Consider the following 10,913-nt stretch of genomic DNA (forward strand, 5'->3'; position numbering starts at 1 on the left):
GTTTTTTACAGAAATGAACTTTGACGTTTTCCTTCCTTACACACATACATGTCTTTGTCCATACTTTACAAACGATAGCCCTTGAGTAATCAAAAGGCAGGACTCGAAAGTGAACTGAATGAATTGTCAAGCGAATCATTTCGATGCCTTGGTCTTACGTAGATCGTTGCGTAATTCAGTGAGAGCTTTTTCTGCGCGCACCCCTGATTATACAGACCACTTGGTCGTCATCTTGGCGATTTGGACAGAGAGGCGAGACCACCTATAGGGAATTTAACAAAAAGACATATCTTTGCAGCTCCAGCTCTTGACAGACGTTCCGGTAAGCCTGTTCAGCTGCGGAACCTCGGTTATCGGAGGCTGAAATCTTTAACGTTCCCCCAACTGATCTACACGGGCGAGGGAAAGAGCGTACATCCCTACCACCGCAGTGCAAGGCTAAGAGCTATCTAATGATGTCATCGTATTATCATACGGGGAAGGAGGCAGACATGGCCGCGATGACGGAACCACTGTGCTTAGAGAGAGGTAACTAATTTAGAAACTGATCTCAAAAATGTCGTAGACGAAAAACGCATTATCTACTCCACGTTTATATGTCATCTGAATAAAAGTGTGTGTAATCATTACAATTTTTTTTCAGAAATTACTTGTACGATACACTCAACCACCTTTCGGATTGGTTCATGTGTCTGCTAATCAGGCGGATTAGTGAACTCGAATGGCTAAGTCACGTAGTAGTCATTACATTGTATGAATGAATGAAGGCCAGATTGACATTTGACTAGATATCGGGATTTGTTGCGCGGTGAAGTCTTGCGCGTTCTTTACGCAGAGTTCCATTGCGTAGGAGAGCGAAACAAACGCAAATTCCTGTTTTGTCTGTCAAATACCTGCCGTCCATATCCATGATCTAGAGCTGTAATTGGATTGGTGAGACGAGCATGGTAATTTGTTCGCAGAATTTCTTATTTAGATAGTCGGCTCTTCCTGTGAGCTTGTGCATTTCTATCTGTTGCGTCAGTTGTCGCTCTACATCTTTGGAAGTATTAAGAAGATTTGTCCAACTGTAAATTCACTCCATTTGTGGGGAGAAAAATCTTGGTATCGACCTTATATCACTGCTAGATTTATTTCCTCGTATTTTCTTCTCCGTTTAACCGTCATCGCTACTTTTTCCCCCCTCCCTGTCTAAATCCATTTACATCTTTCGTCACATTAATATTCGAACATATGTATATACCTCTTCCCTTTAATTTTTTCTCTCTTTCTCTCAGATGTGTGCAGAGTGATAGAGTTGTTGGACAGGTTGCAGAGGAGTGGTGAACTGCCCCCTCCGAAACTCCAGGCTCTGCAGAGAGTCCTACAAAGCAAGTTCTGCGCTGCTATTAGAGAGGTACTAGAGCCCACCCTCCTAATCCATAGCCAGTTCATGTTTTAAAGATATATTATTACTAGTTTAGGATTATTGTCTGAGCCAATTTGAGATTTGCTGACGTTGCTTTTGTAAGATTCTAAAATGTAATTAAAATACTTTTGTGTTTTTCTCCTCTTAAAATTTGTCGTGATTTTTTTTTTTCTCCTTTAAGTTGTTGAATGCATCATAAATCTACTTCTGAGGTAAAAACATCAGCAACTGGTTATGAGACAATGGTTTGTGTTGGATAAGGGCACTGACTTTGTAACACTGCCTGTTATATGCCTGTATCCCTCACACTTACTGTTAAGATGCACCTCCTGGTAACTGTGAAGTTAAGACATAAAACCTTGGATAGTATAATCAGTATATGCCACTATGGAGGGAGCATCATTCCCAGCTCCTCTTGCTTACTCCACTGACCCTTTTCTATTGTGGGGTTTGGGTTTGGAGAGGCTTTCTATGTTCATCACTGACTACAATGGAAAAGGGTTATATATCTGTCTCTAATCAGTCTTTTAGCCCCCTTTTTCTGTTTCTTTGTTTTGTTTTGTTATTGTTTTTGTCTTTTTTTTTTTTTAAAACACTGATGAAAAATGACTAATGAAATGCACACGCTATTAACACACCGTCGGCACACTGACCAGGATAGCCCTCGAACGCTTTCACTTGGCTTTTCTTTACCCAACAAACTATTCTCATGCACATGTATCACGCACTGAGAGTGTAAACTTATGTTGATTGCTGTTCTAAATGCACATACACTTTCTCTCTCTCTCTCTCTGACAGGTATATGAGCAGCTCTATGAGACACTGGACATTGTGGGAGGACCAGAGGTCCGGGCTCAGGCCACCGCTAAGGTAACCACATCTGGGACAACGTGTCAGTCATATCACCCTGTGAGAGAGACAGAGAGCGGAGACTCTTATATTTCGAGATTGTGAATATGAATCAAAGAAAAAAAAAACTGTATATCGATTCCCACTTTCTCTCTGATCTTCGTCTTCTGCTTATTTAGTTTTAAATCAGCACCCCGTCAGTCTGTCAGTCTATTATTTCTACTTCCTCTCTCTGAATCTGTTTTTATCCCTCTAGCCATAGTCTAGTTCTCCCCCTCTGTGTGTACAGGACCTTCCCTATGTCTGACTCTCAGCTGTGTCAGCCTGGCACATGTCTTTCAGTATATTTCTTCTTGCTTGGCTCTCCTCAGTTTAGTTCAGTTCAGTTCAGACCAGGTAAAATCAGTGTAATGGTTCGGATAGAATGAATTCAGTACTTTGCAATGGGAGAATACAGTGTTTTATTTACTTAACTGTTTACAGTACATTATTGACAAAGCATTTCTAATGTGAAAAAAATCCATCTGATCTTAAATGACATAGTCATGAAGTTAATCAGGATAATTCAAACAAGATAGCGTTGAGCTGAATGACAATAAAAAGGATAACGTTAAAACTACGCAAAAGTTGAAAATAGCGATTTCAGCAACAATTCATTGTAGTGATGGAAGGTAATAATAAGAGTAAACAGTACTTTATTACAAGAGATAAAGTGAATAGAGACAGTAAATAAATAAATGACAAACTGATAGAATGTTTCTCTTTTTCTTTCTCGCTCTCTCTTTCTCTCTCTCTCTCTCTCTCTCTCTGTCTCTCCCTCTCTCTCTCTCCCTCTCTTTCTCTCTCCCTCTCTCTCTCTCTCTCTCTCTCTCTCTCTGTCTCTCCCTCTCTCTCTCTGTCTCTCCCTCTCTCTCTCTCTCTCTCTGTCTCTCCCTCTCTCTCTCTCTCTCTCCCTCTCTCTCTCTCTCTCTCTGTCTCTCCCTCTCTCTCTCTGTCTCTCCCTCTCTCTCTCTCTCTCTCTGTCTCTCCCTCTCTCTCTCTGTCTCTCTCTCTCTCTCTCTCTGTCTCTCCCTCTCTCTCTGTCTCTCTCTCTCTCTCTGTCTCTCCCTCTCTCTCTGTCTCTCTCTCTCTCTCTCTCTGTCTCTCTCTCTCTCTCTCTCTGTCTCTCTCTCTCTGTCTCTCTCTCTCTCTCCCTCTCTCTCTCTGTCTCTCCCTCTCTCTCTGTCTCTCCCTCTCTCTCTCTGTCTCTCTCTCTGTCTCTCTCTCTCTCTGTCTCTCCCTCTCTCTCTGTCTCTCTCTCTCTCTCTGTCTCTCTCTCTCTCTCTCTCTCTCCCTCTCTCTCTGTAGGCTACGGTAGCGGCATTTGCGGCGAGTGAGGGCCACGCCCACCCACGGGTGGTGGAGCTGCCTAAGACGGATGAGGGGCTCGGCTTTAACATTATGGGGGGGAAGGAGCAGAACTCTCCCATCTACATCTCCAGGGTCATCCCCGGGGGTGTGGCCGACCGCCAGGGGGGGCTGAAGAGAGGTGACCAGCTACTCTCTGTCAACGGAGTGGTAAGAATGGACCAAAGAAATGTATGCCTGTATAGCTGCATATGTTTATTTCTTTGACACTGATTCTTCTAGCTGACATACCTCCTCTCTCTATCTCTCCTGCCCTCTGTGTGTTTACGTGTATGGGTAGAGTGTGGAGGGGGAGCACCATGAGAAGGCAGTGGAGCTGCTGAAAGCAGCGCAGGGGTCGGTGAAGTTGGTGGTACGTTACACTCCTAAAGTTCTAGAGGAGATGGAGGCAAGGTTTGAGAAGCTGAGGAGTGCCAGGAGACGCCAACAACATACCAGCTACTCGTGAGTCTCTCTCTCTCTCTCTCTCTCTGAGTTATTTAAATTATGTTCAAATACTTTGTTGTTACTTTTGGGCATCCACTTTACGTTTTTGCTCTCTCTATCTTTCAGGTCTTTGGAATCCCGGGGTTAACCAATCAGATCCTTAGTCTAGCATGTTGACCCCACCTCTCCCTTTCTCTGCTCCAATAGGAAGAGACACATGTCTGACAAGACAAAGAGGAAGTCAACGTTAGAGTCGATATTAGATATGTTACTTATATGTTAGTGGAACGTTCCCTAAACATAGACCTCAAATATACTACTTCCCTTCGATCATCTGCAGGGAGACTGTATTGTGCATCCAGTCCGTCTGAGTGATGTTTTTCTTTTTTTAAATGTAAAAACTGCACCCTAATGATAATGATGTATATTTGTAGAGTTGGCCATAAGGAGAACCAATGTAGGGACATTATATGCATTAGTCAAAAGGACCTGGCTCCGCTCCTGGAGGGCCTATGTGTATGCTGGTTTTGGTCTGGTCTTGTCTGTCCTATATCTGTTCAACTCAGCCCGTAGCTGATTGAATCGTTTAAGTGAAAGCATGAATTAACCTCAACAACCCTAGGAGTGAAGTCTGACTTCCCTCAAACTGATACTGGGATGTGTGTTCTTTTTGACGAAAGACAAAGCACTGCAACAGGGGGGGAAGATAACTGTGTCCCTGGAGTGCAAAAAAAAAAAAACAAAAACAAAAAAAACCTCATATTTTTTTTTTTTTTTTTTTTTTTGCTGCTTCCAACACATAATGAAGACAAATAATTATTTGTCTACGCTTGTCTGCAGGTCCCCATTTTTTTTTCTTTACAGAGAGATATGAAATGTGTGTGTTTGAGTGTGTGTATTTGTAAAAGAGAAAAGCTTAGCTTTACCAAAGCGTTGATGTTAGTGTTTACCGCCTGCACTAGTGTAACTGAACGTGGAGTTGAGATAGTCTGTGTCACTCTGGGATCACAGTGCCCTTCCATTGCATTACAGGGCCGTTTGTGTTGCCAGTTTGGCCGCTAGTCATGGTGCCTGTGTTTAGAGAATTAAATACTTTGATTTTTATTTATGTGTTTATTTACATGATTGATTTATTGATTGACTGATCAGTTGATTTTGTTATTTATTTATCATGAAATAAAATAAATCGAAATATCTGTCTATTGTGGATGTTTTTGCTGTTTTTATTTGCAAAGTTGTACAATTGAATCATTTATGCAACTGAACTGCTTGCGATTTTTAACTCGCCGTTTGTCCTTTAACTATTGTTAAAGTGTCGGAAACAACACGGTTTCCTTACACTGAGGCACACTATCTGACAGCTCAGCTTCAGCACCAAACTATATCTCCCAGGGTTTTCGAATTAAAATTCAGTTAAAACAATATCACTAACATGATATCAGGTTTTCTCTGGTCCACACAATGCTCTACCAACATTAAAGTATGTTTTTTCAGTCGTCTTAAAATACAATTTCGCAAACATGTCGAACGTATCATATTTCCAGGGATCTTCAGCTACCGAATAATGTACCACGACACATCTGAAAATGTCGGAACTGGATCATTTTAGAGCAACCAACTGGTGCTAAAGGCTTTGTTTGTCGCATATCCAATAGGCAAGACAACCGTTCCTGATAGGAGAATATCGCATTCTAATAATTTGGAAAATTGTTTTTTGTCTGATCTACAGTAAACAGAACGCTTGTGCGTTTCCATGGTTGCAACAAAACTAATAGTTATTGGTCCCTTGAGAGACGGAAGTTTGTCTAGTATCATCTTGGATACAGAAGACTTCTTTGTAGCTTGCTTACTAGTGGGGATATTTTTCGCTTTTGTATTTTTTCGTGACATCAGAAATAGATTGTGCCCATACAAGGTAATCAAGAGAGAGAATTCTTCAGGTCATCTGATCTGTTTTCATGACTTCGCAGTAAATAGTGTGTTGGTGGACAAGGGAATGGGTCGTTTGGACAGAGAGAGACGGGATCCCGGGAAAACCAGCTCAGGTATTGCGCACGCCTACATACAGCCTCTCCCGTTCTACACGGAGAGCTCAAAGGTGCGTTGTGTGTAAGCATACATACCTTTTGTTTAACTACATAGTTTTATTAGTTTAAAATTTGTTATTATTCCTGCCAAGCCGCAAAATGATACAATTATATATGTATTATAGTAATATAATAGCGAATCATAATAACGTCACCATATTTTCCGTCATATTAGATGCTTCTGTTACACTTATGCAGACGCTGACTTGCATTAGCCTACGTTTGCAAGAGTTTGCAGCCAGCAGATATTATACCCGCAACATCGTAAAGTAGGCAATTTATTTTCTAAGATATCATTGTCTCAACGGGTCTGTCAGCTGCAAACCATGCCATCTATTGGACGGAACAGGTGGGGTGTTACTCACTGATACGCTTCCTTAAATTAATTAATGCAGTGCTTGATGAGAAATAGAAAAGTTGAATTAGCTGAATGCAAATTGAGGTGGGTCCAGCGTTTGCAAAACAGGTTGGTCCCAAAGACTGGATTTATTGTTCCCGCAAAAGAAACACACACACATACACACACACACAGATTCTTGTCTATTCCCCCAGGATGCTTTACTGCCTCCTCTCCTGCGTCGTCAGACTCTCGTGCCTGTGTCTACCCATTTTTCTCTCCCCTCACACACTGATTATGGCAGGAAACCACTGGTACCCCTTTTCCACTGCCGCGGTGCCGGTGCCGGTGCCCGATTGAGCACCGGCACCCGCGCTTTTCCACTGACAAAATACTGGTGCCGGAGCCGAAAAACTGGCACCGGCACGGCACCACAGAAATGCTGGTCCCAAAAGTTGGAACCGCTGACGTCAGAGGCTATGCAAATAAAAACCACGCGAGAACCAATCAGTTCAGCGTTTGATACGTGACGTTATTTAGAGAGGCGGGAGTAACAAAAAACGTCTGACCAAGTAGCGGTAGGCTAAAGGATATTTGTAGCATGAAAATATGTATATGATTAAAAGATGCATGAGTAACAATTTGTGTGTACATCAATACGGGCTGTTGTTTACATGTTACATGAACGTAGTCGGACCCAGAGTGGTAGAAAAAGACACTCTCTCTCTCGGCTCTTGCTGGTGCAATTAAACCACTTCATGCAGAACTTCATTTAAACACTCGTTTTAACTTTTGAGCTAGGTGACAGACTTACTATTTTCATGAATTTGGCCCCCAGAGCGAAAAGTTCTGGGACAAAATTCGTGAGGTGTTTCGCTGTGTGGAAGCCTAGCGTAAAAGTAAATTTATAAAGAGCAAGCAATGCGTTCTGTCCGACATTATTTTTTTCCCCACGGAAATTACCCAAACTTTCGCTATGTAGCGTTCGGTTCCCAAACCAGTGGAAATGCGGGCCGGTTCTCAAAAGGCACCAAGGCAGCACTGGCTCCGCACCGGCACGGGCACGGGCACCAGCACCGTCGTAGTGGAAAAGAGACATGGATGGACCGCTGAGGGGTACTGTCTATTCTAAAGCCCCGCCCCACTGGAAAACACACTTCCTCAATGAGCTGTCACAGAGGGTGAGCTTTTAAAGATAGATAGATAGATAGATAGATAGATAGATAGACATACAGATAACCCTCAGATCACTGTGCATTGCTGTGCGTTTGTTTGCCTGTGTTTTAAGACATGTCCTCTCATAGCTTAGGGATTCCAGTGCAGTGAAGATGCCATCACAGCCAATCAGTGAGACGATGGATTGCTACAGGGGCCAATCTGCTCCACCACGCCCCCTAGTGGTGCATTACAGTCCCCTGCAGGTGAGAGAGAGAGAGCGAGAGAGAGAGAGAGAGAGAGAGAAGGAGCAACCCTATCATCCAAAGAATGGAAGTACGGCTGAAACTGGAAATTAATGCACATATTTAGACCTCACTCTCTTTTTTGAATTTATCCAGCATTTTGACTGAGAGGGAGTTTTATAAAACTTTTCGATTCATCACAGAGATTTCTTAAAGATAATTTATCGCCACAGTGTCTAGAAAAGGGTTTTATGTTTTAACTTTTTTGGTCTTGAGCCATTTTAGCTTAGGACTCAACTCTATGACATAATATGGGCACTGCTGGGTTTCTAAACACTTTTATTTACCCCTCAAAAGTCAGTCTAAATCACAGACATGTCCACTGCTCACATATCTTCAATATCTACATTCAACATTTCAGAAATATGTTGTATTTTCCACCTCACATAAGTTAGTCGTGATGGACCCAGTGTCAGTGGCAAATCTTGTGTAACCTGGAATAACATCTTTTTAAGAGAACGACGTGAAACTTGGGTCACGTGTGTTTGAAGTATTTTCCACTTAAAGGATGGATAGACTGAAGGATGGAGAAAGATGACAACTAGGCATAAGAATAACAAAGGGTGAAAAGAGAGATGATAAAAAAGGATGAGAGAGAGGAATTTATTAGTACTGTGGAGGAAAGATATAAAAATTGAAGAAAAGGAAGATTGTGGCTTTCAGGATTGACGGAGATTGAGAAGAAAAAAATAGCAGAGCAGGAAGACAGGAAAAAAAAGCGCAAAAAAGGGATTGAGAACATTAATATGTAAAAAATGTTAATTAATGTAAAGTACCTTAACGGCTGGTGCCCATTAGCATAAAACCTGAATTTCGTTCAGTGCGAAAAAAGGATGATATCTTCTTTTTTTCGCTGTGAGCGCTGGTGTGATTTTCACAGCCGGAGCACTCTTTCACGCCGACTATGCATTTCACACTTTCTCATGTTTTTTTTTTCTTTCTTTTTGCCAGGCACTGTCTGGGCAGCTGGATGCCAATCAGGCCCCGGTGCCCAGGACTCGCGTCCTCAGCACGACTCACACAGACTTCAGGCCTTACAGCAGGTAACTCACCAACAGGGGGCAGCATTGCAGTGCTCATCAATATGTCCATTCGGCATGGAGATTACAGGCCGGTGTACAGACCATTTTTGTAAAACTCTGCCCGAATCTGAACACACAGAAATGTAATATTCAGAATTTCCTCAGAACGGGATGAACTGGGTTTAGTGTGTTGGTACAGAGCTGTTGTCTGTTGTCATGTGTAATGCTGGCCATGAATGAGATTGTGGATCTACAGTTCAGGCATATGTATCTAGATGTTTTTTTTAAGATTTTTAGATTTTGAACCATTTCAAGCATTTACTTTTTCAAGTGCTCAAAAATGCCACATTTTAAAACATGTCCAAACTGACAAATCACTTGATATTATGTGCTTATGTTTCCTGAGACACTAAGGACAGATTTGTATTATGCAAATAATGGCCAACTCCAGTAACTAAACATCCTTGACAACGCTTCCAGCAGCCATAGGATTTCTGAGTAGCTCTTCCTACAAGCGAGTGGTATCACATCCATTGGAGTCTCTCTGTAATAGTTAAATGGAGGAAAGTAATTTGGTGAGCTGACATTAGAGCAGACAGATGAAGTTGTACAAAGTGAGAGAACTTAGCCCTCTGTCCTATGCTAGCACAGTACTAACTACTATGCAGTATGGGTCCTAACCCAGTTTTGGTTTGGTTACAGTTGATAGTGGGTCCTGACTTCAGGCCAGAGTTCACTGCTTCGTAAATCACTTAATCTTCCTGTCTCACCGTTTTTAACCTAAACAGTCTGTTTCATTGATTGGATCCGCTGAAAAGAGAGGCTAGAACACATGAACACAAGCAGACAGAGAGTCAGGTGCCCTTTCGTTCTCTCTCTCTCTCTCTCTCTCTCTCTCTCTCTCTCTCTCTTTCTCTCTCTCCCACCCCTCTCTCTCCCTCTCTTTCTCCTTCTCTCTTTCTGCCTTTTTCTAAGACGACGTGTGGTGATACTGATGGTCTTGGACTCTTGTAAGCAGTTTGTTTAAGGGGCACTTAACCCCTCTTCCTGTGTTTACAGTGTTTAGAGGAAGCACTTTGTGTGAGAGGTCTGTTTCGGGACTACAGTTCCTATATGGCCCAGTCTCAATAGTTCATTAGTCTATAGGGACCCACAAACTTTAGGTGTGTGTATTGACAAAGCCATGCTGGGACTGAATGAATGCAGTGCGCCAGCGAGTGTGGTGATAAAACACAAGAGATAATGGACCCTAAAGAAAGCCAGCCAGGGGTTTGTTTCTTGTTTTAAAGCTTGCTTCTTTCCTTTCTCTCTCTCTCTCTCTCTCTCTCTCTCTCTCCTGTTCTCTTTCTTCATCTTTTCACAATGTCCTTCATGCCCTAGGTCCGAGTTGGCTCGTCCTCCTGATTTGGGTGCTAACCTGACCAAGAGTTCTGCTTACAGCCGACTGCCTGCTCACAAAGCCCCGCCCACCGTGTCATGTCACCCCAGGCTGGCGTTGCAACCCATGCCATTACCTTACGGGGGTAAAAACAGTGTGTATAAGGACACTTTCACCATCCCTGGCAGGCACCCTGAAATTTCCTCCCCGGCCACCACCTCAGACAGGCCAAAACACACTAACGTGGGTGACAGGGGTCTGCTACAAGACATAATGGAGGTTCCTAAAATGTACAACACAGAAAATCAGAGGTATGGGAGTACTGAACTAGTTCTGGTGTGAGGCAGAAAGATGGGAACAGATGGTTTTTGTAGAAGCATCAGAGAAACGTACATGGCTTAAAGTGAAACGGAGAAGGAGTGGCATTTGTCAAGTCAAACTGACAAAATAAAATATATGTGAAAAAAAATGACTTAAATGCTTTATTCTTTTTTTTTGTTTGTTTGTTTTTGTATTGCTTCTTTTACGATATTTCTCTT

General features: G+C 42.5%; 2 protein-coding genes across 3 annotated transcripts; both read left to right on the forward strand.

Annotated features, from left to right (window-relative positions):
- Positions 1-452: 452 nt before the first annotated feature.
- On the forward strand, positions 453-4,238 carry lin7b (lin-7 homolog B (C. elegans)). 2 transcript variants are annotated; one of them, XM_030793819.1, is made up of 6 exons: positions 453-528; positions 1,278-1,396; positions 2,207-2,278; positions 3,605-3,814; positions 3,945-4,108; positions 4,217-4,238. In XM_030793819.1, the coding sequence occupies exons 1-6, from the start codon at positions 453-455 to the stop codon at positions 4,236-4,238; spliced, it is 663 nt and encodes a 220-aa protein (XP_030649679.1). The 2 variants fall into 2 exon arrangements, with proteins under 2 accessions (XP_030649679.1, XP_030649680.1); XM_030793820.1 differs by lacking the exon at positions 3,605-3,814 and having other exon boundaries at positions 492-528.
- Positions 4,239-6,086: 1,848 nt separating this feature from the next.
- Positions 6,087-10,716, forward strand: saxo3 (stabilizer of axonemal microtubules 3). The gene is made up of 5 exons (XM_030793917.1): positions 6,087-6,188; positions 6,730-6,828; positions 7,819-7,935; positions 8,926-9,017; positions 10,377-10,716. The coding sequence occupies exons 1-5, from the start codon at positions 6,087-6,089 to the stop codon at positions 10,714-10,716; spliced, it is 750 nt and encodes a 249-aa protein (XP_030649777.1).
- Positions 10,717-10,913: the final 197 nt, after the last annotated feature.

The sequence above is a fragment of the Chanos chanos genome, chromosome 16 (genome assembly GCF_902362185.1).
Source record: "Chanos chanos chromosome 16, fChaCha1.1, whole genome shotgun sequence".
NCBI classification, from domain to species: domain Eukaryota; kingdom Metazoa; phylum Chordata; class Actinopteri; order Gonorynchiformes; family Chanidae; genus Chanos; species Chanos chanos.

Bases quoted from the DNA above. Each gene is read 5' to 3' on its own strand.
- saxo3 (XM_030793917.1), top strand. From the start codon at position 6,087: ATGGGTCGTTTGGACAGAGAGAGACGGGATCCCGGGAAAACCAGCTCA. The intron at 6,829-7,818 runs GTACCCCTTTTC...GTCCTCTCATAG, and splicing joins ATTATGGCAGGAAACCACTG to CTTAGGGATTCCAGTGCAGT. The intron at 7,936-8,925 runs GTGAGAGAGAGA...TCTTTTTGCCAG, and splicing joins TGCATTACAGTCCCCTGCAG to GCACTGTCTGGGCAGCTGGA.
- lin7b (XM_030793819.1), top strand. From the start codon at position 453: ATGATGTCATCGTATTATCATACGGGGAAGGAGGCAGACATGGCCGCG. The intron at 529-1,277 runs GTAACTAATTTA...TCTTTCTCTCAG, and splicing joins ACCACTGTGCTTAGAGAGAG to ATGTGTGCAGAGTGATAGAG. The intron at 1,397-2,206 runs GTACTAGAGCCC...TCTCTCTGACAG, and splicing joins TCTGCGCTGCTATTAGAGAG to GTATATGAGCAGCTCTATGA.